The sequence below is a fragment of the Coffea arabica genome, chromosome 1e (assembly GCF_036785885.1).
Source record: "Coffea arabica cultivar ET-39 chromosome 1e, Coffea Arabica ET-39 HiFi, whole genome shotgun sequence".
Lineage (NCBI taxonomy): Eukaryota > Viridiplantae > Streptophyta > Magnoliopsida > Gentianales > Rubiaceae > Coffea > Coffea arabica.
In genome coordinates this window covers 44,995,421-45,022,382 of record NC_092311.1, presented here as the reverse complement: position 1 = coordinate 45,022,382, position 26,962 = coordinate 44,995,421, and the positions used below count along the sequence as shown (strand labels likewise).

Genomic DNA, 26,962 nt, shown 5'->3' with positions numbered 1-26,962 from the left:
TGACTTTTCCAACCAGATCGATTTTGGGAAGATGGTGGTTTTGCCATTTAAGCGTGTGAGGAATTTGTGGTGTTACTTTTTTTTTGGATAAAATATCATAATTTCATTAAAATCTGCACTAATGACAGATATTACATCATCAAACATACACAGATACAAACAATTTAGATCTATGGTTTTTCTTGCAATGGTCTTCCTTTTTTACAGTACCAATACAAGCAATTTGGGCTTGAGTGTCGGCAACCTTGGCCATTCAAGTAAGGTTGTAGTCTGAACTTTCATCAAGTATTTAATAACAGGGACCCTTTTCAATACACTGGTAATTGCTTTTCCTGCAGTAGCTCAAGCCTCAAAGGCCCTTTTCCCTTATGGCAATCTTTACCTTTAAAATTCTGTTCTTGTTTGATTATTGCGAGGCTAAAGTTTTAACCAGTATATTGACTTTTGTCATATCGGAAAAGGCGAAGAGTAATAAAAGAAGGGGAACAAATTAGTGGCTGATCCTACTTTTGCAATGAGAAGCTTCTTTTTGGGTATCTTGCAGCAACTAAAGAAAGTGGATCCTATGTGGATCTTTTAGCACCAGTGCTGATCTTGTCAATTAATCAAAGCTTTCGTAAAACCTTCACCATCAAGTGTTTCTAATTGGTACCAAGAAACTAATGAACATTCTTGTTTTAGTAGTCAACAAACATTAATTACACGAGGTTTCTGCTCACCTTTATCCCCTTTTCGATTAACCAATGCTACTCCCCCCTCCATTCCAAAATTTCAGTCACACGTTGAAAATCCAATTTCTTATCACTAGTGCTTTGATTGTGACGGTTAAATTTTAATTTTCGATCTTACCACTCAAAAATAAAAGTTTTAACTTTGTAGACATGATAAATACGTATTTTGAAACATTTTAAAATGGAAAGTAGGACAGAAATTTTAGGACGGAGGGAGTAATAATTAATAGTACTGTGCTTATTCTGTTACTTGTGGCTGCAATCAATACCATATGAATATAATCACGTACGCTTACATGAACCTGCACAATTTCCTACTAATCCAATCTAATTACATCATTCGTTACGTCAATTTCTTTTTATAGTATTCTGCTTCCGATCTGGAAAGATGCAGTTATGTCCATTCTGCAAATTTGGTGTCTATTTTTACCATTCTGCTCGTGGAATCAATGTTGGAATCCCAACTAAATACACTATTACTATTCTTGCGTGCACGCAGGGAGCTTTGTGACTAGAGTAGGTCAAGGGTTGATGTATTTGTCTGTGATCGAAAGGGATGATTTTCCTGCTAATTGATTTGGTCAACTTTTATTTAATGTGGTTTTTTACTAGAAAAATTTGTACATGGAATATTCAAATGGATTTTCAACGCTGCATGGAACTCATCCGGGGCAAGAATATCTGTTGTTGGATTCAAATAGTTAGTTGATCATGGAATGGTGCATGTAACAGCTATAAGACTTTGTATTGAAGTAATGCATGCCACATACATAAGATAACTACTTAGGGTAGTAAATTACAAAGAGTTTTATTCTTTGAACTTGAGCATTTTTTTCCCTCTGACTTATAGTCGATTCCTTCTTACCATCCAATCCAATCATTCTCCGAACTTATGCTTCATTTCGAGAACGAGGGATTGTATAGTATTCTGATATCAAGATCTCTCAATAGACCGAATGGGCTGTTGTTTCCAAAGGTAGAACTAGATGAATAGTTCAAGGAAAACAAAAAATGTTGGTTGGATCTGAGAGGGACATTCAAGTAGTTCAAAAAAAAAAACATCGTTTTATAATCATATCTAGTTAATTTTAGCTTTTATATTAATTAAAAAGTTTAAGTGGATATGTAGTGTAGTGTCAGGACTCATGAGGCATAATTTTGCAAATATTTCTTTTACTTTCCACAAACAACTACTACACCCCAATACCCACCTTCCCCAAAAAGAGGGAGAACAAAAAATAATTAAAAAGTTGATGGCAATCGGCATCCAAGATTTCTATAATAAGACTAGGACATTTGTTTTATTAGTATCTTGTGCAGGTGCTCCACTGTGAATCAGCCAAGCAAATGCTTAGCAATGAAGATGGCCTCAACCAAATCTGGGGACTAACAAACATTTAATTAAAACATGGCCACTGTCTAGTCATTTGCTAGTTGCTACCCAAACTAATATGATTCCATGCACAGAGGTTGCTTTCGGTGAACATAAAATGGTTTTGTGGACAGGACAGGCAATTCTATTATAGTAAGTATCATTCATGAGCAAGAAATGGTCAAATGGGATTTGAATTGGGATAAACAATCCAAAGAGTTTAAAGTAGAAGATGTACAGGCAAAAGATGAGAAAGGGAGATGTAACAACGGAGAGTAATTCAGATTCAAAGAGAGATGAGCAGTCAACGGCATATAATAGCACATTATTTACACGTTATTTACACGCTGATTATAATTTATAACTGTTACTTTACAAATTTAACTTTTTTTATTAATTTGATGATTGTTGTTATATGGTGCTCCACTATTGATCAGTTAGTTAAATTTTGATATTGTCAAATTATCATCAAGTTTTGTTGTATTGATTTCAACATTGCAAGTATCATTCTCCTTTTAGCAAAGCCAATAATATATTTCTTGAATCTATACATATTGTTGATCAAAAAAAAAAAAAATAATAAAAATCTATAGGATAGACATTTCAAAACTCCAGTTAGAGATGATAATGACAACCCAAATTCCAATTTTCACTTTAAAGATCAAACATCATTTCAACAACTATTTCAAATACTGCCTTTCCCAGAAAAGGCCAACCCAACACTACCAACAAGTTTTTTGGGATAAAACAGCATTAGGATTTCAGGAAGTCATAATCAAACCACAAAAGCACACACACTGCACACACAGAGACACACGCAATCACCGAATTTGAGCCATCCAACGCCCTCATTTCACACATTCCAAGCCAAATGGAATCACCAACAAACAAATCAATGATCAGAACTACCAACTCAACCCACCTTCCCTTTGTGACCGTCTCCCCTAAACCTGCCGTCCCCGCTTCTAGTCTTCATCACTTCCATCTCGACTCTCCTCCCATGTCCATATAATCCCGCGACTCCCCTGATCCGTATCAAACCCACCTCAATCTTCACCCAGATATTGCATACGAATCTACTCCAAAGCTCAGCTCCTGCTTCTTCTTGGCTCTCAAGACTTGCGAAAGATCCCACATTTTATCAGTTCTTGATGTTTAAGGGACGCTTGTTTTGACGAGTCCATAGTACAGTATATTGTTTCCTTCTTCTTGCAATATGAATCAGATTCGGAATATCCTTATTTTCTCCAAATTCTTGCATATTATTGGCCATTCTCTTTAGCAATTCAAGGCTGTCATAGTCAGATTAGATCTCTTGCTTTCCAAGTTTTGAGCTGAGCTGCGAAGGTAGACAGCCCGATGAAGCGAACTGTCCACCATTTATTCAGTGTACTCTTCTTGTTGGGGGTCGTAGGACTGCTTTCCTTCAGGGTTATCCTTCGCCAGAGCTCTATTCAGCTGAGAAATGAGAGCCCTTTCGTGGAAGTTGCGAATTTTCGAGTAGATAATGAGACCCTTTTGAAGTATGCTGCGATTGATGTTGGTGAGCCTAAGTTGAAGCAGGAGATTGAGGAGTTGTTAGAGGGGAATTTTCGGAACCAGGGTCGTCATAGATCATTTCTGTCATCAGGGAAATATCGGATTGATGTTAGAGCTAGGTCAGCTAGGGGTCTACCGGTGCAGGTCCGTTCACCTGAGTTTAATCAATTGTGGTTGAGCTTTCGGAGGCACTTGCATGATTGGTCTAGAAATAGGAGGTTTCAGTCAGATATTATGTTGGATTTGGTTAATGAGCTCAAGGATTTGATGGATAAAAATGGTGGTAAAACAGAAGGGTTGGGAAGAAAGTACAAGTCTTGTGCTGTTGTTGGAAATAGTGGGATTTTGCTGAAGACGGCGTATGGGAAGTTGATTGATAGTCATGAGGTTGTTATAAGGTTGAATAACGCAAGGATAGGGAGTTTTGAAAACAAAGTAGGAAAGACAACTAATATTTCCTTTGTGAATAGCAACATACTACGCCTGTGTGCGCGGAGGGAAGGCTGTTATTGCCATCCTTATGGGGCTGATGTGCCAATAGTTATGTATATGTGCCAGCCTGCGCATTTCTTGGATTTCTTGGTTTGTAATTCTTCGCACAAAGCGCCGTTGATTGTTACTGATGCACGGTTTGATGTGTTGTGTGCCAGGATTGTGAAGTACTACTCGCTGAAACGGTTTCTTGAGATAACAGGGAAGGATGTTGAGGCCTGGAGCGCTGTTCATGATGGGGCTAATTTCCATTACTCTTCAGGCATGCAAGCTGTAATGCTTGCTGCGGGGGTTTGTGACAAGGTCAGCATCTTTGGCTTTGGAAAATCAGCCGCTACTAAGCACCATTACCATACTAATCAGAAAGCTGAGTTGGGTTTACACGATTATGAGGCAGAGTATGACTTCTACGGAGATTTGGTGGCGAGACCAAAGGTAATACCATTCATCTCAGACAAGTTTCGGTTCCCTTCTGTTACTATATATCAATGACATTGTCTTGATACATCTAGCTCTGTAAACTGGCAGACGTTTTGTTGAGATTACGTTTACCTGTTCTTTGGCAGCCTTCCACATGATAGGAGAGTAGAATAGCACAATTGTATTTTGAAAATCAGGCAAAGCATCAGCCCAAGAAATTTTGGGTGAATTGTAACAGTAAAATTGAATGAAATGCAAATTCTTATACTTTTGACTTTACTCAGCATTTGTTGCACTCTAAGTTTTTGGCTTATCCAGTTATTGTCTTGAGGTAGAACTAATGGTACCTAGAAAGAATGATACCATCTTCCCAATCAAACATTATGTAGATTATGACACCACCAATATATTTATAGATGGCCTTTGGACTGAATTATCTGCATCAGTTGGGAGTTGATTTCTTTTTTCCTGGATGATGATGATAGATATGAGACGATCTATTGGCTTTCTGTTCGCACATATCAGTTCCTTCTATATGCTTTTGTAAATCAATTGTAAAAGATCTTTTAATTACAAAACAAAAGCTGTACAGCTGATCAAAATATTTTCCAACTATCCAGCTTCTGGAGATGTTGACAAATATTTTCTATCTATCTGGCTTCTATAGCTGTATGGTTGACAATGAAAAATATTTTCCAACTATCCGGCCTCTGGAGATGTTCCCATATTTAGTGTCATCGTCCAAAGTTCAGTTTGTAGGATTTCTTAGCGCTTTCCTTGGAGATACTCTTTTGTTGAATTTTGGTGTCTGACTTGTGAATATCAGCTTGATAATGCTATCTTAGCAGGATTTTCATGTAATCAGAACACATATATATACCAGTAAAAAATGACTTCACTGTCTACTTTGCCAATCATGCTGCATGTTGGCAAAGATTCAAAGTTTCAGGAAGTGTCTATATTATCATACCCCAAGAGACAGAGCCTTTACCATTTTTCCTTTTTGGTTATTTCTCCAGTAGCTTAGATCATTAGAATTTTGTCTTCCAACGGCTCAATCATATCACAACAAGCTAGATGCAACAATTTATATTTGGCATACCATCTTGGAACTATTTTCTTAACATGATTCGTCTCTTTAGAGTCAACTGCTTTTGCATTACGCTTTCTTAGTTGAAGTGTGCCTAGGACAGTGGAAAACACAGTCGCAGGTACTTGCTTAAGCAATCCCTGTAAAATGTGCAAAACATTGCTAAAAAACATATAGTTTCATATTTGGGATCCTAGATTATAGAGTGAAATGAGAAGTAGGATTTTACAGAGAATGATACATCAGTTGTTTCTCCTGCTTAAGCATGCATAGTGGCATGAGCAGGCAAGTTGCTTTAATGTCTTGAAGAATGTACTCATTAGTTTCCATCCCTCCAACAAGAGATTATGTTTGTGGCAATATTTTCTGCTAAAGCAAGCACACACTCACTGTTGTGATGAACAAAGTGCCTCCACAGGCTCAGTTGTTCTTATATATTTCCTCTAGAGGCGCTTCTATTTCAGCTTACAGCCTGATTTGAGACGAAGTTATCTGTGCGACTTGAATGAGTATTTATTATTTAGATTCCGGTGGCTCTTTAAAGTCCCACATAAACATCACAGAAAGAACAGATTAGGCACCATTAGGTAGTACAGAAGAAACAATCCAAATGGTATTGTGCAATATGGCTGTGAACCCTGTAATCAGCAATATCTTTCCATTCCAGACCAGGACAACAAAGTTGGTTATCGTGTGTTCAAAACAAGCCCCAAGACAAACGTCCCTAGTCCATATTGTCTTGTAGTCCATATTGTCTTGTGCGGTGTCCTGCTCCGGATACAACACTGGATACAAAGACAATTTTAGTTCATTTTCATTAAAAAAGCTCCAGTAATTCGTAAACTGATCGTGGATCTTAGTGTTCCTTTCAGACCAGTTCATTTAAAAAACACATAAACAAGCCACCGGTTTAACATTACAAAATAGAGAGATTGTATCACCTACAACTACACTTTTAGATGTTTGAGATAATTACAGCAAGCAAAATAAATCATCAGCAACATTTCTTGTTTAAGTTTTAGAACTCCAACCACCCATGTAAGTACCAACCTTTCCAGCACTCCCTTTCTAGTTTCTAAAACGAGAAAGGTGAAGCGATTTATCTACATACCTTCCCTGCCCTGTTATTTTCAAAAGTCTCTCCCAAAAAAAGTTGCTCTGCTTCATCTCTCTACTCCTGTACGTCGTACTCCACATCCTGTTCTTCATACTTAACTCCCACCAAGAACCTTATGCTTACCTGACAAAAGGAAAAAGAAAGCCCAGAAAACAGAATTCAGCTACATATTCTTCTCCTACCTATCCAACTCCATAGAAAGTTTTAGCCAGGCCATATGAAAATTTTTTACCTGCTGTGGATCATAGACAGCATACTCATTGTACTCAAGAAGACTGTCTTTGTGCTCCGAGGGAATTAGGCGGCCACAAGGCACCTTGATGTCATCCTTCCACACAAAGTGTTCTGATTCATAGGTTTTCTTTCGACCCAGACCTTTCACCCCCTTCTTCTTCTCTTCCAGGGACTCTGTATCCTGCTCATGGACAGGAGAGACGAGTTGAAAATCACCTACAGGTAAGCATGTACTTCTATGAAACGGGTTTAAGAAACAATTTCATGTACCTCAGGTGGGCTACTAGTTTCAAGAATCTGCTCCCCTAAGGATGCTACAGCCAGTACTAGGAAACCATCTGGTCTATCAACAGCTGTAAAACCATATCTAGCTGCTTCTGCTGCAGCATCAGAGCAGACAATGGCCCTGCCAAACTGCATAGAAATAAAATCATGAGCTTCTAAAAGAATAGACCTCTATGGATGCAACATCAGAACGGACTTCATTACCATATAACCGGGAGCAGGCAGTGAACAAACAGCAGGCAGAAAACCTTTGTGCAAGTGCCTCAGTAGATTTGAACTTCGAGAACCTTTACATAGAATATCAAAATTGTGTGAGAGCTGTAGGTGAAGTTCGAACTTTGAAGAGGTGAAACCAAAGAGAGAAAAAAATAAAGGAAAGCATGAAATCAAGCCTTACCACACCACAGGAGCATTTTGTTTGGTAACTTCTTTATTTCTTCAAGAGAGGGGCATGCACTTGGTTCAACCTCATAGATGTTCTCAACAGAGACGCCGTAATTCTGAAAAAAATGAAATTTTTAGCGAGATGAAAACTCAAATTTCATAGCAGGTTCTGTGATTTGACGTCCCCAGACGGTCAAGATTACAAGAAGTGATGTGTAAATGATCTTACAATTTCTCCAACTTTATAAGGTTCATAGGTCCTCTCAAGATAATTTACTACCATTTTGTAGTCACTTGAATCTCTGTCAAGAGTAGAAATAGAACATCCCAGCTTCTTATACCGATCAAAGAGAGGATCATCAACAATACCATCAGACATGTCTCCTATAACATAGGAAGCTGCTGTAATGTCTCTGACAGTTTCAAACGCAGCTGCACCCTGCGCAGTCATACCAAGGATTCAGCTAACATAAATATATTGCAAGGTGCCAATATCTCGGAGAAAGTTCCCTGGGAAGAAATTGACTCACATGCTCTGCTAGATCACCCAAGTCACGGAATGTAAAAGGCCTTGTAGAGGGAAAAACTGTAAACCATCTTTGGCTGAAATCAGTCCAAAATGCCTCAGCCTTTGGTCCGGACTCCTCCATAAATTTCAATTTTTCAACAAATTCCAGGAGATAACTCTTACCTGCAATTAGAGAACCGCGCCCGGGGGGGAAGAAACTCAGTCCTCCTTAGCGTAAGTACAGCCAATGCTCTTAAATGATAAATTACAGAAATGAGCCTTACATCTATTCAAATGCACATCTGAGAGCATTCCGATGGGAAATTCTGGGTAATCTAGTCCCATCTCCGTCAAAGCATATCTGAGATCATGTAATTAAACTTTAAATTGGTCTCAAAGTTAAAAAAAATTCAGCAACTTATGCACAAAGGACTCTACCTATAAATCTCTTGACTGCACAAGATTTTCATGAAATTTGCCACCATCGGATCAAGCTTACTATGCACAACTGCTAATCCAAGTTGCCTAAAGCCAATTCCCCCATGCCTAACTTCCACACCATCGGCCTATTCCCGTGGTGGCACAACAGAAACATTAGCAAACATGAGTGTCACCGCATATGTTCTGTATAAGAAATGTCTTAGCCTGATTATGATGAGCATTGATGTATACCATGTCAAGGGGATAGAACTTGCCGGGCTTCTTCTCAAATTTCCTCTCTCTTTCCCACGGCTCAAACTCATTCCCAGTCACCTCCTCGAAAATCTTAACAAACTCCATAATTGCATTATCAATGTTTTCCCTTTCGTCTAGCTGATCATCTGCCCTCTCAATGTCACCAATTCTTCCCCTTTTTTGATACATATGTAATCGATTTTCAGGTACAATGATTAATTGCATAATGTGGAAGATGCATTAATTAGATTGATCAGTTTAAACCTGGAGACGGGTTAATAAATCCATAAACATTGGGAAAGGTTAGAGCAATACTTGTTTCCTCGTTTTTGATTGCAAAGAGTAAAAGCGCAATTGTACAGTATACCATCTTTCTCGAATATCTTCCCACCCTCATCCTGCAACTTTGTATCCTTATGGACACCCCTTTTTCCATAAACATTTAGCTGCAAAGGATGTATTGAATATCATTACAAATATGCTCGACCAATCAAAAGTTTTGAGTATGAATCTCCTTTATAAAAGATCAGAAGAACCTCAGCCGCAATAGTCTCGATTGCCTCTTCGCTTGGGTCCTGCTTGTCCAAAGGAATGCCTTTACCGCCTACAGCCAGATCACTCACAATGTCATAAGCATCCAAGGGTTGTGCTTCTTTTTTCTCAATGCTATCAATTAACCATTCCTCTCTAACAACAGGTATCCCCGTCTCACTGGTGAATATCGTTTTACACGAGAGAGAAAGATTTCAAAACTTCAAAATCAAACAATTGAATATATAAATCACAGATGCAGAAACTCATTGTACTTATCTGCTTAAAATACGAATCACCACTTACATTGCCTCAGCCAATTTGCCAGAGCCACCACGTTCTCGCTCAGCCGATGATGCAACTAGGCAAGTGACCCCTGGAATTGCATACTTCCAATAATTGAAGCTGATAAGGACATAACTGCATTAAAGAAGGGCTTTGTATCCTTACCAATAACATGGTTGGCAACCTTCCCCCCGTGCTTCTCAATCTTTGATCTCCAGTGTTGCTATAAATGAAAATACTGGATCAGGAACACCTCAGGGCTATATGACAGTCGAAGCAACAGAGATAAGAAACTTACATGCGTTCGACTTAGACGGCCTGACAGAGAAATCACCATTCCTGTAAATGGTTTATCAGCCAAAGCCAACTCCCTCTGGGGGCGGCTGTTTGAATCTTGATGTTTCTTTATTATCAACTAAATTACCAAGTAGCATGTTAGGCAATTCATGAAAATGGCTTCTCAACTTTAACTCGTATTATAGGTAAGGAAAAGAACAGTGTTGGATTACATCAGAAACCGGAGACTTCTCAACAGATTCAGGTATCTCCAGGGGCTCATTCCTTCTTGGTGGATTCTTAGTCGTATAGGTGCAACTTGACCACTCACTATATTCTCCCGTGCAGGTATATTCCTTACCGTTGCATACCAATGTGCCACCACATATTGGACAGTTAGCAAGTGGACCATAAAACAGAATGTCTTGGCTGCTTACAGAAAAAGGGATAGAAAGAAGACAGTATAAATTAAGGCCAAGAAACTGCTTCCAGATAATCTTGATGCATAGCTATTAATAGTCATATACTGCTAACATAAAAAAAGTGCAGGTCTGACATAATGAGTTTATGTCAATGATGAAAATATATTATTATTTTCATCTAGAAATGGAACCTTGCTTACCATATGGGGACAACAGCATCATCCAAACCAGAAGGATCTTGGCCATTTGCTTCAAGTATTCCGCGCATTTGTTCGATAGACAGATGCTCCCTCGTAGCTTTACAGAACTTGTCGAAATCTGCTGCTATCCCAGAAGTTGTTTTTCCATTATTCCGGTCATTGTCATTCTCTGATTTCGCCTTCTTGGGCGACTGCCCTTCCTCGTGCCCTTTGCTCTCTGCCTTCTGTTTCCTTGTTACCATTCTATCCTCCTCAGCAGGTTGATGAGCATGAGATCCTTTCTCATGAACCTACATATGGACACATCAAACCACATTAACTAGGACCTCATTGTAAAAACGAGTTTTATCTATGCACGCCCGAAGTACAAAGAACAAGTTCATTTTCAGTTCCTTTTTTTCTTTGGAAACATTTGCTTTGGAAAATCTGATGTACTAGTATTTGATTTGAGGAATCCCCAGCAGGTGAGAAATATGATGATACATACATTCCCTAGTCAGCTTTATTATATCATTTTCCCTTCAATTTTCTTATCCTTCTTGTTGGAAGTACCGCTAACCTACATACACGTTTGGCATTAAAGCTGAGGCAAAGTTTGGCCGTTTGTGTTTGCTAATTTTCGCATTTATGAAAATAAAAGCCAAGACTACCGTCCATGTTAATTGCACAAGTACACAACTAGAAACCAACATCTCCTTTTCTAGCTTCTTCTTTTCGCCATGCAAAAAATGGATACTATTCTATAATTCAGAAAAAAAAGAAAGATTTATACCACTAGACTATCCCGTCTTTCATTTGATTATTTGGCTATCTTGTTCTTATTTTTCCCCTTGAAGACGCACCATTTTCCAAAGAAAAAAAATGCTATAAAGAATAATAAATATCAGCTCAACTCTTTCGAGTTCCAAGGGCAAAATCAGCCCACTAACATATTAAAGTTACGGTTAATCATCAATATTTCTTTGAGAACTAACCATGTCTAAAGAAGCAAATTGAACAAAGAATCAGCAAGAATACAAACCTTCATCTTGAACCAGATTTTCTTTCTCTCGGTTTTGTGCTCAAATTCCTAACCAAGAAACAGCAAAATACAGAAAAAAAAAAAACACTGGTTTCTCTTTTTCCTTAGAATCAGAACTTCAGGTAAAGAAGGTTTCTGTAAAACATTTAGTCCTAGGAAGGTACTCTTTTTCACTTCACCAACAAGCTGGTGTTGCATGCACACAGCTCAGTGAACAGACACGTACTCCAAACATGGGTTATCTGTCATCCCACATAGCTAACAAGTGTTGATGAGAATTGCATCGCTTGCCACGACTATCAACATTGCCTAAGGTGCGGACAAGTGTTGGTTTAAACCCAAAGAACTTTACCGTTCGCAAGAGTTCTTTATTAGGTTTCTGGGATGTTGGTTTGATCTTTGTCAGATGCTTTAATTAATGCTACTAGATAAAAATGCAGGGCTAAGGTTTGTGTAATTCGATGTCTATCTTAAATTGTCCTGGGATGTTGGTTTAATCTTGGTAATGCTTAATTTATGTTACTAGATATAAAAACAGGATAATGCATGCAGGAGGACTTGGGATTGGGACTAAGGTTTGTAATTTGCATGCAAGAGTGCAGACAAAGGATGGCAAGCTAGTTTGTTTATTGTAGTAGCAATTCTTTTGACACTTGGCAGCTTCTGAAGTTGCTGAAAAAACCTATCGTGTCCACCAGATAGAATAGGGACTCGGGGCAGTAACGTTCCTGAAGGTCACGTGCATTTTACATACGGCGTAACTCTGTTTGCACCACTGTATAATTTACTTTCAATAATATGTAATTCTATAACAAAATTTTGTGAATCTTACACATGTTATTAAAAATGAGGTACAAGATGAAATTTGAACCTTACAGTTTTTTTGGCCAAATCTTGACCGTAAACTGCTAAGAACGGAAGCAACCGTTCCTGCCCTCTTCCGATAGAATAACATAGATCTTGACGCTGGAGTACGTAATGATGGAAGTATTAGGGGCACAATTATTAGATACAAATTTTTTTTTTGTGGGTGCGCTTTAGACATCAGACTTAGAAGTAACAGAAGTTTCCTCTACAAAAACACCAAAAAAAAAAAAAAAAAAGAAAGAAGAAAAAAGGCAAGAGGATATGGGCTATAAGCCCTTGACTAGTTTGAGAGCAAAGCCTTCTGACCCAAATTATGGGCAGCAACCGGGTAAGAAGTGATTGTTGAGATGAATGATTTCAAGCTATGTAGACTTGATCCATACAAGTTTTTTCATGTTACTATTTGATTATGTGTTAATAAAATCAGTCACTTACCAAAAAAAAAAAAAAAGAAAGTCAGGCACGGACATTTTATAGACGAATGAAAAATTAAAAGAAAATACTTGTGCATTATTAGTTCATAACAATTTATTCGACCATTTTTTTTAGCCCTATGTTAGACGTATTATAACCCTAAAGGCTTTCCACAAATGGAAAGTTATTATCATTTTCTGTTAATGCTCCAAAATTCAGGTCTAAACTGGTGGGAGTTTGCATGTTTTAGAAAATAGGGTTTTTTTTTAAGCTCTAATCCCTCTCCATTAAACACAATGCCAAACTAAACCTTCATGGTGGATTAAAGCAGAACTTTTCTGAGCTTTTTCAAGCTGGGATAACAATTTTGCAATGTCTATATATGCCCCTGTGAAGAAGCCTGAAAGATAGTAGGTATATGTATCTTCTACTATTGCCTTCAAAACTATAGAAATTTGGAACTATTATTAGAACTGAAGCGTTTTATCTCAAAAAAAAGGGAAATAACAACATCCTTTATCTTTTTATTGAATTTCAAATTAATACGGATGGTTTGATAAACACACAGAACTCTACTAACATGATTTGAAGTTCTGGAATAAAGTTTTTCAATTAACCCTAAAATAATAAAATCCTGTCTAGGAAGTTCCTTCTTTTTTCTTTCTTTCTTTTTTTTTTTTAAAAAAATGAACCATTTAAAATTGTTCTTTTCGATCAAAAGATAAAACTCTTCTGCAGTAATTCAAAAATCAACTAAAAAAGGTATGACTCCTAGGACTAGTCCTATTGCTGATATATGTTTGCTCCTCCTTGTATGAACACATTATCTTGTATGCATATAAGAAGCTTGGAGAAGGTGAGTCCCCCCCTCTTTCCACACTCGACAAAGCATAGTGGGGGGGATCCCCATCCCCCCTTGACCCTCATCTTCAAAGTGCAATCAGACTTTTTCCATTTTCACTGCACACCTTTGATTTCATCTAAGTCAAGCCTACCCCATAAACAAAGTACATACATTCGTGTATTCAACTCAGAAGCTTATGGGGATGACACATTTTTTTCTATTAAACACCAAAATTCTTCAAAGATTTTCCCTAAATTATTGACCTAAAATCAACTCCTGCTGCCTTTTTCCGCAATCTTGCATTTATCTAACACGTTTTATACAATCAAAGTAGTCCAGGCAAGGACCAAAGAATTCACGGAAAAGTTAATCTTTTAAAGTAATAATAATTCCCTTGTAAAGATGTCGTTTACCTTTTTCTTTGTTTTTTTTTTCCATTTACGTGTTGTGCCTCCAAGTTGGACTAACTTTTTTCTCATAATAACTTCTCCAACTTACAAACCGGAGCAGTGAATAAAGAAATTGTGGAGAAGGGAAAAGAAGGAGGAGAGGAAGAAAAGTAGTGGCGTTGATGCCGGCTTGACTTGCCAATTGGCTATAGTATTTGTCTCATTTTTCGGTAAAAAAGTGATGTAAACTTTATGTTCTACCTTCATTGCTTAGAATTATTAATGGTGCTTATAACATGGGGCAGGACTGTTCCCTAATCATATTACACGCCTTAGGATTTCCTGGTGGCTGACTTGTATTTGTATGCCAGGAGGTAGCCCAGTTCTATGATTCTACCCACAATCCAAGTTAGAACTTTGTACAATTATCATAGTAACTTGTCTGGTTATTAATTAGTCCTAATGCTGTTTGAGTTATAATCAGTATCACCACAGCGTGTTACTTGTAATCCATACCCAATCAAGAATCTAGCTACTATAGTACTGATAACAGTTACTACTAATTCAGGATTATTATCTCTCCCAAACCTATTGATATTTAAATATATGCGCCCCGTGTTTAATAGCATTGTCATAAGAAACTATTTCAGGGAGTTGAAATGTTTCTCCAAAATTAATTATACAAGTTTGGTACTATTTTGAGTTTTACAAGTATATATAATTCTCATAATCACAATGTATATATGTATATGGTGCTATGTGAGTTACTTCTTTCAACAAATGTACACCAAGTTTATTTATTATACCGTATATTTTGAGTGTTATCGAGACAATGCATGGTTGTGGGAAAAAAGTGGATAATAATAGCACATCATGGTACTACTACGCAAATCCAGATATTGAAAATTACAAGGTAGCCATGAAGCTGGTAGCTTTCCATCAAGAACAGTACCCACAATGGCTTACATGCATAATAGAACGATGGAAAAGCATTGGGATTACAATTTAGCAATGAAGCTGACAAATTTTCTCCATGCCTCACTAGTACAGAATCTTGATCATCAAATACAAAAGAAGAGAAAATTCATCTGCTTCACCACTTCAAGGCAATCACCAACAAACAGTCCAAATGTCTTGAAAGAAAATGATAAAAATTCACATGATGGGATTACAAATTAGCAATGAAGCTGACAAATTTCCTCCATCCCTCAATTACTACTGTACCTTGATCATCGTGAACAAAAGAAGAAAATTCATCTGCTTCACCACTTCAAAGCAATCACCTTATTATGCAAACCCGGATATCAAACCGTGCATAAAAACATTCATAAACACTACTCACCCCATAGAAATTGGTCAAGTGCTCCATAACAAACCGCCCCCTATATGCTTCCTCCAATGGCAGTCAATCGAGAATTTTTTGTTATTGAGCAAATGCCTGTTGGGAGAGAGTGAAGAGAGAAAACCCTCAAAGAAATACTATATAGAGGGTCCCCGACTTTCATCTTTTTTTTTTTTCCCTTCTTCTTCTTGAGAATTTCGAAATGTGGAAAAACGATTTTTTTTTTCAAAAAAAAAAAGCCTTCATGGTATGGTTAATACTGAGCATTTTCATCTTCAGAGCCACCAGTGATGCATTCCTTTTCATCTTCAAAGCCTTCAAGAGAAGGGTGTGGAGAATGACCGTTTCCGAAGGATCTTATATGATCCTTTAATGATCTTTTGTGTTTAAAATCAGAGCCACAGGTGCAATACCATAATTTCCCACAATTCTTCTCATGTGTCCTCCAATCTCCTTTGACTGCAAAACTTTTGCCACATTTTCTACAGTTGAATGGCTTTGCTCCATGCTTTCTCTTGTAGTGAGTTTGAAGGGTTCTGAAGTCTTTCAATGGCTTTGCTCGAGGATGATTGATGTTGTTTTTGCAGCCTTGTGCACAGCAATAGCAAGGAAGCCTAAGCATCGCTGCTGGTTGTGCCCCTCTTAGGGACTCTGGACCTTTTCTAAATTCAGAACCATGACCCCACATGTGCATCTGCATCAATAGAAATTTACTCTTACATTTGTACTCCAGATGATCAAATGGTAGAAAACTATTTTTGCACAACTTTACCTTCTAAAGTATACATTTTGAGCTTTTGTAAAGACAACAATAATGTGTACAGTCGAAAAAGTTGTTTTTATCGTTTTCAATACTTTAGATTCATTAGGCATCCCATGAATTAAGATGTCGTTAGATATAGGCTAAAGTGAGATAATACACATTAAAGAATTTATGGCGGTAAAATGTTATAAAAAATAAAGGATTAAGGTTAAGAACTTCCTAGGACGTTAAAATTGGAGTAAATGAATTTAGGTTTTTTTTTTTCCTTTGGATTGACGGATCTTTCTGTTATTAATTGTATTTGGCATCCATTTTCAAGTAGAAAAAGAATGGATAGGCCACTAAAGTCCAAATGTCAAGAAGGGTACCATATTCTTCCATCTTAGCAATTGCCTTTAGTCACTAGACTCTGAAGAATTTTTAGCATATATGACATTAAGGACAATGGAATCAAAAACTTATAAAGCCAAAAAAACCAGAAGTGTTTCTGCAACATTTTTTGCAACAATAAATAAGATAATAGACATCTGTGTAACAAATGCTCATATTTGTTGTTACAATTGGAGAATGCAAAAGAAAGAACATAAAGAAACGTCCATTGACCCAAAAAAAATTTATAGGTTAGGATTTATCTGTATCAATTCAAACCAAATATTGAACTTAAAAAAAAGATTAATTTCCTTTTACTGAAAGAGTTTGACATATGAGATGAATAATAATAATAATAACAATAATAATAATAATAAAGAGAGAGGCTAAAAATCAGGAAAATTGAATGAAGGCCTTGTGCTATATTATTATTCGTAATAGTACTAGTATAGCACGTATGGAAGCAAAAATGAAAAAAAGAGAGAAAAAGCTAAATCAGTTCATAAAAATGGTTTCAAAAATTTTTAACCATCCAATTGGGGAGAGAGAGAGAGAGGAAAATCATTTTGTTGCAGAAGAATAAGAATATTAATAACTCATAGTCATATTTCTATGTGTGCTAATTTGGGGGATTCATAGCATAGTCGAATTTTACTACTAGACAAGAAGTTGGAAATTGAAGATTGCAATCCCATTTCTTGCTTAGTTCACATTTTAATATCGTTCTCTTATCATCTTGAGGATTCAACATATCAATTCCTAGATCGAAAGAAAGCTTTGGAGGCTAAGGCTAAAAATTCTCCTTCTGAAACCAAGAAAAGGGGGGGGGGGGGGTGGGGTTTGCGGGGTTGGTTGTGTTCCATTGCCATTTGTTTCCATGAAATTCCAAAGGAAGAACCAAAAAGCCAAAAAGGACAGTACTATTAAGAATAAAAAACCCCCCACAGAAGAAATGAGAGCTAAGGCCACAATTTTTGGAATCGGGAAGTGGGCACACATATTGCAATTTCAATTCCCACCTCAACCCAAAGACTTTCCCCACCGGGATCGATCTTCATCCATAGAAAGCAACCATTGCAACCACGTCCAAATCACAAAATTTCCATCCTCGAGGCCTAGAATAACCATACACTTTTCCTAAATTTCGTGAGCTAGTTTGGAAGCACAGACCATGGAAAGCTCGAAAGTCCAGTTCTGCTGCTAGGTCTGCGGTTTATAGCAAACATCTGGTTGCTCTTACACGAGAAAAAAAAAAAAAGTATTCGACCCCAAAAAATATAAAAGGAGTAGGAGGAGGATATATGAGAAGAAGAAAAGCACACGGAAGTAGGATAAAACGTCTGGCTGCTAGAAAGAGGAAACAAACGAGTACTAGATAGCCGATTATACAGATGAAAAATGACCTTATAGTTTCCCATGAAACAGGTTTCTTTTGCTTGTTTACAAACCAGACTTTCTTTATATGGCCGGCAGATTTCTATTCGTAGTATTGGCTCTTTCTTCATGCATGGAAATAAAATAACATATTTATATAGTTTCAAAAAACCATCATGGAGAGTGCATATAAGTAGTGAGTGCCCATCAATTGTATAATTTTGTGAAGGTGAAAAATCAAGAACCAATCCCCAGGAATAAATAAAATAAAATTCACTAACCTGCATATTATTGTACCTATTGAAGGTCTTGTTGCATATGTTACAAGCAAATTGCATTGGTCCAACAAGGATCTGTGCTGGTGTTGGGATCCAAAATCTACTCTCATTGTTGAAAGTACAACCGTCAGTACTAGGACTCTTCTGATAATTATCCACAGGTTTTTCCTTCAAGTTGTAGGGCTTTGTCTCACTGTCAGAAGAAGCACTACCTGAATCAGGCAATCCTATGTGAAGGGCAACTGTTACTTTCTCAACCTTATCTGATCCCTTGATTCCAAATATACTCTCTTCTTGCCCTATTCCATTCTCATCTAATTCCTCTTTCAGTGGTTTTTTGGTGTCGGTGAACTGGCTAAGAAGAGGCAAGCATTGGATGGATTCATGAACTGCTAGCTCTTCTTCTTGTTGCTGATAAAAGAGAGGAAGTTTCAAGAAACTCATGGGATTTGTGAATTGATCAAGGAATTCTTGTTGAGTACTACTTATGGTGGATGAAGAAGATGAAGATGAAGATGAGGATTCATGCGTTGGCTTGAGCCACTCAATGAAGGTTGGAGCTGCCTGAAAGCACATATTCATGTCTTGGACATGGCAGTTTGTTGTTCTAATTCCCATCTTTGGAGAACTCATTTGAAATCACTACCTCTGAAGGCTTATATGTAGAGACCTATGTGTGAGAAAAGCTTACACTTGAGGTTGATATACAAAAGGCAAAAGGTGGTTTGGTTTGTCTTTTTGGAAACTTTTTCCACTTCTCACCATTCTTTTCTCCTCTGGCATTTGCACAGAGAGAGAGAGAGAGAGAAGGGTGAGAGGGATTTAACACACACACACACATACATACACATACTGAGATTAGTGGTGGGGTTAAAGAAAATGACATGCAAATATGTGGCTCACTATATGAAGAGAATCCTAGAATAGTTCAAACAAAATCCAATTTGTAGCAAGTCAGGTTATTGGCTGTGAGTTAATTTAGAAATTCGATACCTGTGTAAATCCATAATCAAATCAAAAGCAAGAAGTATTTGGGATGTTATCAATTAAGTCAATATTACATCAAAAACAAGTAAAAGACGGAGAGGAAGTATTACTATATAGAAGATGCACACACACAAGCATGTACCTCAATTGAAACATGAAAGAAATCAGTTACTTTATCATGTTAGACTTTTGGGCAAGATTTCAGTCAAATTCTTCTATAACATCATGAATATAGACTAAATGGTTTACTTTTGCTTGTAGTTCATTAAATGTATTTAACTATCCTTCATTATGCGTCATATTTAATTTCCCTAAAATCAGTTGAAATGTACCTTTAATTCTTATATGTCCTTGGACTGGACTATTCTTTTGCAACCTTCCATCATCATCATCATCATCATCATCACCATCTCTCTCTCTCTCTCTCTGGTTAGAACAGCTCCCCATCTCAAAAAAAAAAAAAGAAAAAAAAACTAAAAAAACTAAAAAAAAAAAAAAGCGCCCTTTCACCTCTAAGTGTCCAATATGCCTCTAGAACTGGATTTTGTTTGGCTGATGAATTTGGTAGGTATGCCTTAGTCATTGATCATAATAATATCATCCATTGTATTGCATGATAAGTCAAAAGATAAGAGCAAGTACCTCCAATACCTAACGAAAACTGTTGGGATATTTATTAACCAAATAATTAATAGTAAATTTGTTGGTTTAACCTCAAGTTCACTTCTTTCCACATTTTTTTAAACATCCCTTAAAAAAATCAAGAAAAAGAACCGCTTGTATCCCTTAAAAATAAAATTTGTTTAGTTGAATTCCCAGTGGATGAACGAAGCCAATCTAATATGACAAGAGATAGCTCATTTTCACTCTTTGGCTCTGAAAAAAGGTCATCCATAAAGATTCCTTTTTTCGTTGATTAATCTTTCCTGGGCAAGTGTATTAAAATTTCCCTTTCTTTCACAAGGTAAAAACACGCCAACTCTCGTATTTATTACTTGTGAATTAAAATTTTATTTAGCAGCACCCAAAAAAAAAAAGCATTTTATTGGCTATACAAGGTAAATTTTTTAAGCTTTTTTTTTAAAAAAAAATCTGGCTCAAGAGCTTAGACATCAAGTTTATTTACACTGATATGACCTCAAATCAGTTTCTTCGAAGCATGATCAAAAATTTCTGATTCAAGCTCTATGCCAAAGGAATTCTGATAACTCGCCATAATTGCATCTGGAATCTAAATGTCACTATTCTTGCTAAGTACACCACTTTTCCACTTAACAATTTTTAATGTCTTAATCAATGTCTAATGTAAGAATCAGGAATAAAAAAGATCACAGAATTTATACTATCCGCAGAGGAAAAATTGAGCGTTTTTTTTTTTGAGGAAAAAAAAATGTCCAAAAATCACGTGTTTGACCAGAAAATGAAACCACGACTTTTGGCTGGGGCTTGAAGGGGGAAGATACCAAAATTTTCTGTCTATCACCAAATCCATGGAAACAACTTAGGATTTCAGTGTCGAAAATCTACACATTGCTAGCTTCTGTTTATTTTGCTTGATCATGTTTTGACATAATTTTTTGTCATGTTTGACGATCCCATGACATCTGGTGTCAATAATTTATGATTCTAGATTGACGTGTTTGTAGATAATAAAGCTTTAGTTCTTGTCAACTAAAACTCGTACAAGATTTTTAGGTACCCTCCAAAAGGGCAAAGATAGGATCTGCCTCGTGAACATATTATTGAAATTGTCATCCAGTAAAATGTCGCCTCAACAGGCTACGAGATCTCATATTGATTCCCATTATTCATCAAGGTTCCAAATCTTTCTTTCCTTCTTTCTTTTTCTTCAATAGGTCTCCTTGTACGTAGCTGGCTTGAATGGTTATGAACAATGCCCAAAAGGTGGAGATATTTATTTTATCCAATAATTATGCTTAACGTGTGAACCTGTGGAATTAAAAGGTTTGGAAGATGTCAACAAGCCAGTCTCCAAGGCAACAAACAAACACAAAGTTTGAGTTTGATAGCAGCGTACGGCTTAATTTTTTTTTTTTTCCAACAAACGATACCAATTTTATAAATATTAACACTTGATATTACAGCGTACGGCTTAATTGTTGATCTTTGAAAATAATTAACACAAAAGTAATTATTCTTTTGCTTTGACTCTAAATTGAAACTAAGGAGGTATTTGGCTTGCATTCTTTGTTATGAAATTGGGGTTTTACCTATTTGGTTGGAAATCCGAGTGTATTTTATTCTATTAGTGAATTGTTAGTGAATTAACAAAATTTAAAGCTCAAGCAATAAGTGGAGAATAATAATGGGCGGGCAAAAGTGCACATCATTTCTATTGAATGATTTTCATAGTGATTTATCAAACAATAGATATGTGGATATCATTAACTCAAATATTCCTTCTTGACCTTTGTGTCCATTACCAAACACCCCCTAAGATCATACAGCTAGCCCCAATATTTGAGACCTAAATACCTCATTAAGATACCTCATTAAGATTTTGACAAAAAAAAAAAAAAAACACCCTCATTAAGATGCAAAATCTTTTTATTTAGCTATAATTTCAAAAACAAATTAATTAAGGTGTCGAGAATGTAAAGATTAAACATATATAGAAACATGAGTACATGCAAGCCTACGAAAAGAACTTGTGAAATATGAGTGCATTTCATCCAAATGACTAACCAAATGATGCTCTATAATCAATCCTTCCCTTGTAGCTTCATCATTAATTCTCTAATTGATGCACTCTAGTTGAGGTTAATTAAGTGCTATGAATTATCCGACAAGACATCATGAAAGCGGATTTTAAGGAGATTAAAAAGAAGCTGATCCATCTCTATCGGCCTTTTAACCTTTTCCATTTGTATATTATTGGCACTGTGTATGATTCTCTCTGCAACCACCTCTTTTTCCCACTTTTTTTCAAACATAATACTTACCAGACATGTACCCTTTTCTGCTTTGTTTTTCAACCTTTCATACTTCCAATCAAGGAAACCAGGTCCTGACTTTTTGGCATTACATTTTCCCACCATCACTGCCCTCACAAATATCAAATAAAAAGCTTTTCTGCCCTTTGGGCCTACATTTGCTCTATTCATCACAAAAAGGAAAACCAATCACCAATCTGGCTAGCTTAAGAAAGGGTTAATTATCTTTAGGCTGCCCTCAAATTAATTAATAACCTTTGTATAAAGAATAAATCTATGCTAAAGAGTCAATTATGAAGTGGTCGGACCAAGACAAAGGTGTCCATTGATGCATGGTCATGGCTAATTAATTTTTCCTGCTTTTTTTTATATCTTGATTTTTGAACTTTTTTTCTTTGCATGCTACACTATTTTTGCTTACAGAAGTTAAAACGGACTAGCTGCACAAAAGAAATGTATTTCCAATAATTCTCAACTTCAGAGGACATAGTGAAAAAAAAAAAAAAAAACTTCGGAGGGCATGGTGAAGTTACAACACATCGCACTTAAATGATATGAGCTAGTCATATTGTAGTTAATAATTGCCCCCACAATATTTATGCGTTTTTTTCTATTCCGTGCCCACTGTTAAGCACATTAAAATAACTGCTTGTTTGGAAGGTAAGTTTTTTTGGTGTTTGTATAAAATTTTACTGTAAATTACTGTAGAAGTTGTAGAAAAACTTTTGTAAGATAAAAAGTTTTTTTCCTTTTCAATTTCTTTCTTTCTTTTTCTTTTTTCTTTTTTTTCTCTCTTTCTTTTTTCTTTTCCTTCCTCCCTTCCCGCTTCTTCTCCCTCCCCCTTCCCTCCTCTGTACCCTCTCCCGGAGACTTCCATGGCAGCAACTTTCTTTGTCTTTTTTTTTTTTTTTTTTGCTTTTTTTCTCTTCCATGGCAGCCACCCCTCCCTCTCACTTCCCCGCCATCTCTCTTCTCCCTCTCCCTCTCCCTCTCCCCTTCCCCTTCCTTCCCCTGCCACCCCTCTTTTTTTTTTTTTTTGCTTTTTTTCTCTTCCCCTCTCCCTCCCCCGTCACCCCTCCCTCTCCCTTCCTCGCCATCCCTCTTCTCCCTCTCCCTCTCCCCTTCCCCTTCCTTCCCCCGCCGCCCCTCCCCTCCCCCTCTCCTCCCCTCCCCCACCACCCTCCCTCTCCCCCTTCGCGACGCGATCTGGTCGCGTCCCTCCCCTTTCCCTTTCTTCCCCCGCCGTCCCTCCCCCTTCCCCTCTCCTCCTTTGCGATCTGGTCGCGCGACCAGATCAGTCAAAGAGGGAGAGAGAGGGTGGCAGGGGAGGCAGAGGCGAAGAGGGGAGGGAGAAAAAAAAAGGAAAAAATTTTCAGAAGGGCACCAACAGATCGGTCAAAAGGGGAGGGGAGAGGAGGAGAGGGGGTGAGGGAGAGAGAAAAAAAAAAAGAGGAAGGCCGGAACTGGCGGCCGGAATAGTGACCGGCGCCGGAAGCGGTGGTGGAGGTGGTGGCCGGCGGCGGAGGATGTGGTGGGTTGGGTGGGGGAGGAAAAAGAAGAAAAGTTGAAGGGAAAGTTTTTTGTGTATTTTTGAAGTATATAGGTTAAAAACTTTGAATAAGTTTTTGGGGTTCCTGTAGCAAAAGTTGTTAAAAAATTAGTAGGTAAAAAACTTGCTTAAAAACCTGGCTTCCAAACAGGCCCAGTGAGTGCACAATAAAATTCTGACATTATCATCACCTCCTATGTTGGATACATTTTAACAGAGTAAATTTAAATTATGGTAGGCAAACAAAAACCGGACCAACTTTTTGTCTTTAGGGCATATAATAGAAGAATTTATTTGCATTTAACTAAACTTAAGAATTTTTACCTTATTAGATTAGGGTGTGTTTAACAAAACTAAAGTTTGAAATCTAAAATTTAAAATTTGAATTTGTTAATTCACTAAATTGTTAAGTACTAAATTCGTAACATTTTAGAGTATTCTTTATTAAGTGATAGGTGAACAGTTTGTCACTTGTTATTTTGAGTAAATTTTGGCTAAGCAATTCAAAATCACTTAAATAATTAAGACTTTCTATTTTTTGTTATCAAATGCATTTAAACATATTAAGGTTTAAACACATTAAATTTAAATTTTGAATTAGATTATTAAACAGAGTCTATGTTTTAAGGGTTATTATCACTTTACCCCCTTAACGTTTTGTATCACTATAAATTTTCCTATTAACGTTATTTTTTAGTCACTTTACCCCTAAGAATAACAGTGAAAATTAATAGAGTTTGTTAATTCAAGTGAAATGACATATTTAGTCCTTAAAATTATTATCACTTTCCCCCATAAACTATAGCCTTATTATCAATTTATTCCCTAGAGTTAATTTTTATGCAATTTATCGTACTATTAGGCCAACATAGCAAGTTAAAGAACTTTAGAAAAAGTGGCCTCCTCTTTTTGTAATAAAAACAATAAAAAATTTAGAATGACTCTTCTCCTTTTTAGTATCAAGAAGAAAAGTTAAAATATTAATCTTTTTTTTTGGCAATCTTATTAATATTGAAAAAAATAGAAAGATAGAAGGGAAGAGAGAGAGGGAGAGGGGGAGAAAGAGAGAGCTCAATTCTTTTTTGAAAAATTACAAATAAGAAAGAATTCAATATTTTTATTATTTTGAAATTACTTCACTTTTCTATTTACCACCCAATTCCAATCCTAATGCTGACGATATTAAAGTAATATGATAATATTATATTCATCCTTATTTTCTTTCTTTGTAAAATCTAATTTTCTGTTTCCTTCTCTTTTATTTCTTTTTCTTTTTCTAATATTAATAAGTGTGAAAAAGAAATTTTATAAAATCTTTTTATTTTTATATTTTTGGGTTTCTTAGAGTGAAAAAAAAAGAGAGAATAACCATTCCAAAATTTTATTTTTAATTATATATAAAAAAGTAAATACATTAAAAAAATTTTGAACATACTAGTTAGGTTAACAATCAGGTAAAACAGCTAGAAAATAATATTAGAGAGTAAAGCTATTATATCATTATAATTTAAAGAGATAAAATGATAATAACAATATAGTAATGCTATAAAATAAAATGGTATTTTGGTCCAAAATTTGTTAACATGTTAAGGTGAATTACCTATGGAGATAAAGTGACTAAAAGATAACAGCTCTGAAAAACAAGTTGTTCATAAACAATGCTATAATAATACACAAATAAAAACAATTCCAAAACACCACATCCATACAATATATCAAAAACAATCCAAATATACAAAAAAAAAAATAAAAAATACACCACCACCACCAACCACCAAAAACACACCACCACATGTCGCCCCTTCCCCTTCTCTCTTTCCTCCATCCTTCTTCCTCCTCTTCTCTCTTCCCCTTCCCTTCCTCCTTCCTCCCCATGTCTCTCCCGTTGTCCCCCTCCCCCTCTTTGGTCACCCGCCATGGTGACTAGATCTAATCCAATTGCCATGGCCAACAACCAGTTTCTAGTTGCGACTCGCGACTAGATTTGGTTGCGAGCGGCAACCATGGTGACCAGATCTGATCCGGTTGTCATGGCCAGCGACCAGAGAGAGGGGGAGGAGGAGGGAGAGGGTGGGGAGGAAGGAAAAGGGGAGGGGAGGGGTGGGGTAGTGGTGGGTAGTTGTAATATTTTATAAAGTTTTAAAAATATATCAAAATATATTTTTAAAAACACCATTAAAAACATGTACAGTAAAAGTTTTTCACCTATATTATTACAATAAAATATTTCAAAAACATCCCCAAAAATAGCTAATTCAAACGGAGCCAGCATTAGGAATAAATTGATAATAATGATATAGTTTGAAGAGATAAAGTAGTAATAACTCTTTAAATGTTATGACCCAATCTTGCCTTTAGCTAGCTAGACACACAGTAGGAGAAACCGTGTACGTCTTTGAACTTTGGTATTCTTAATTTCACATGTCGTTCTCAACATCACCTTAGAAGCTGGGTTACCTAAAATTCTTTGCTTTTAAAGTTTAGTTTAAAGCCAAGACTTCTCAGCACTGTGTATGATTCACATAACCGCGTAAACTTGTTTATGGTCTTCTCCGTCTATTGTCAAATGTCTCCAAAAACATTCTTGTTTGACCTATGCTTCTGAAATTTGTAGCTAAATTTGGCTTGCAAGTTAGGTGATAAGTCATGAAAATGATTCACAAACTTTGACTTGCTTCTATGTACTGAATTTGCTAGATGCCAGATTATATTTCGTCAAAGAAAATTCTGGGTCCATGTATGCATGTATGTTTATTCTTATTTCTTTAAATGATCATTACATCTCTTTCATGTGCAGGGATGTCCTGGTCCATATTTATGACTAACCTTCCAATATCTAATTTACCTCAAATTCATTAAGCATAATGCATAGTGGTTTTGTTGGTATCCACGACATATGATCTAGGTATTTGCCATTTAATTTTCTATCATGAGTCTCACGCTGCTTATTGAACTGTTTCTTTTGGCAAATATTTTTTCGGTAAATAGAACTATTTCTTTTACCACAGGTCATATTTGGATTGCAAATTTTCTCCAAAAAATTTTTATACTTTCCTTTGTGGATGAATGGGGTGGTTTAGAAGGCGTTTTCTGATTTCTGATTCTTTGATAAACACATTTTTCAATAATTTTTTTACTTCATATATATCAAATCGTTATAGTACATTTTTTTTTTTTCAAAACTCCACAAAATAGCAATTCAAATGGGCTTATTGTGGCCCAAAACTATAAAAGCACTCTCTAGTCTATA

General features: G+C 36.5%; 3 protein-coding genes across 6 annotated transcripts; 1 reads left to right on the top strand and 2 right to left on the bottom strand.

The window, feature by feature from the left end:
- Nucleotides 1-2,787: 2,787 nt before the first annotated feature.
- LOC113706070 (beta-1,6-galactosyltransferase GALT29A) lies at nucleotides 2,788-4,833 on the top strand. The gene has a single exon (XM_027227963.2). The coding sequence runs from the start codon at nucleotides 3,463-3,465 to the stop codon at nucleotides 4,624-4,626; it is 1,164 nt and encodes a 387-aa protein (XP_027083764.1). The 5' UTR covers nucleotides 2,788-3,462; the 3' UTR covers nucleotides 4,627-4,833.
- A 1,443-nt stretch (nucleotides 4,834-6,276) lies between these two features.
- On the bottom strand, nucleotides 6,277-11,738 carry LOC113706063 (protein ADP-ribosyltransferase PARP3). 4 transcript variants are annotated; one of them, XR_011817776.1, is made up of 19 exons: nucleotides 11,583-11,719; nucleotides 10,562-10,851; nucleotides 10,173-10,371; nucleotides 9,962-10,078; nucleotides 9,829-9,886; nucleotides 9,685-9,754; nucleotides 9,384-9,558; nucleotides 9,163-9,293; nucleotides 8,845-9,022; nucleotides 8,611-8,738; nucleotides 8,457-8,533; nucleotides 8,195-8,355; nucleotides 7,894-8,103; nucleotides 7,678-7,780; nucleotides 7,485-7,567; nucleotides 7,266-7,409; nucleotides 6,994-7,176; nucleotides 6,756-6,884; nucleotides 6,277-6,429 (listed from the first exon to the last, which is right to left on the bottom strand). XR_011817776.1 is itself a non-coding variant. In XM_027227956.2 (18 exons), exons 1-18 carry the CDS (start codon nucleotides 11,586-11,588, stop codon nucleotides 6,816-6,818), a joined length of 2,379 nt encoding a protein of 792 aa, XP_027083757.1. In that variant the 5' UTR covers nucleotides 11,589-11,738; the 3' UTR covers nucleotides 6,480-6,815. The 4 variants fall into 4 exon arrangements, 3 of the variants coding, with proteins under 3 accessions (XP_027083757.1, XP_071913781.1, XP_071913793.1); XM_027227956.2 differs by lacking the exon at nucleotides 6,277-6,429 and having other exon boundaries at nucleotides 6,480-6,884; nucleotides 10,173-10,368; nucleotides 11,583-11,738; XM_072057680.1 differs by lacking the exon at nucleotides 6,277-6,429 and having other exon boundaries at nucleotides 6,480-6,884.
- A 3,825-nt stretch (nucleotides 11,739-15,563) lies between these two features.
- LOC113706056 (zinc finger protein WIP3-like) lies at nucleotides 15,564-19,004 on the bottom strand. Its single transcript, XM_027227949.2, has 2 exons — nucleotides 18,226-19,004; nucleotides 15,564-16,132 (listed from the first exon to the last, which is right to left on the bottom strand). The coding sequence occupies exons 1-2, from the start codon at nucleotides 18,853-18,855 to the stop codon at nucleotides 15,692-15,694; spliced, it is 1,071 nt and encodes a 356-aa protein (XP_027083750.2). The 5' UTR covers nucleotides 18,856-19,004; the 3' UTR covers nucleotides 15,564-15,691.
- Between the last annotated feature and the right edge of the window lie 7,958 nt (nucleotides 19,005-26,962).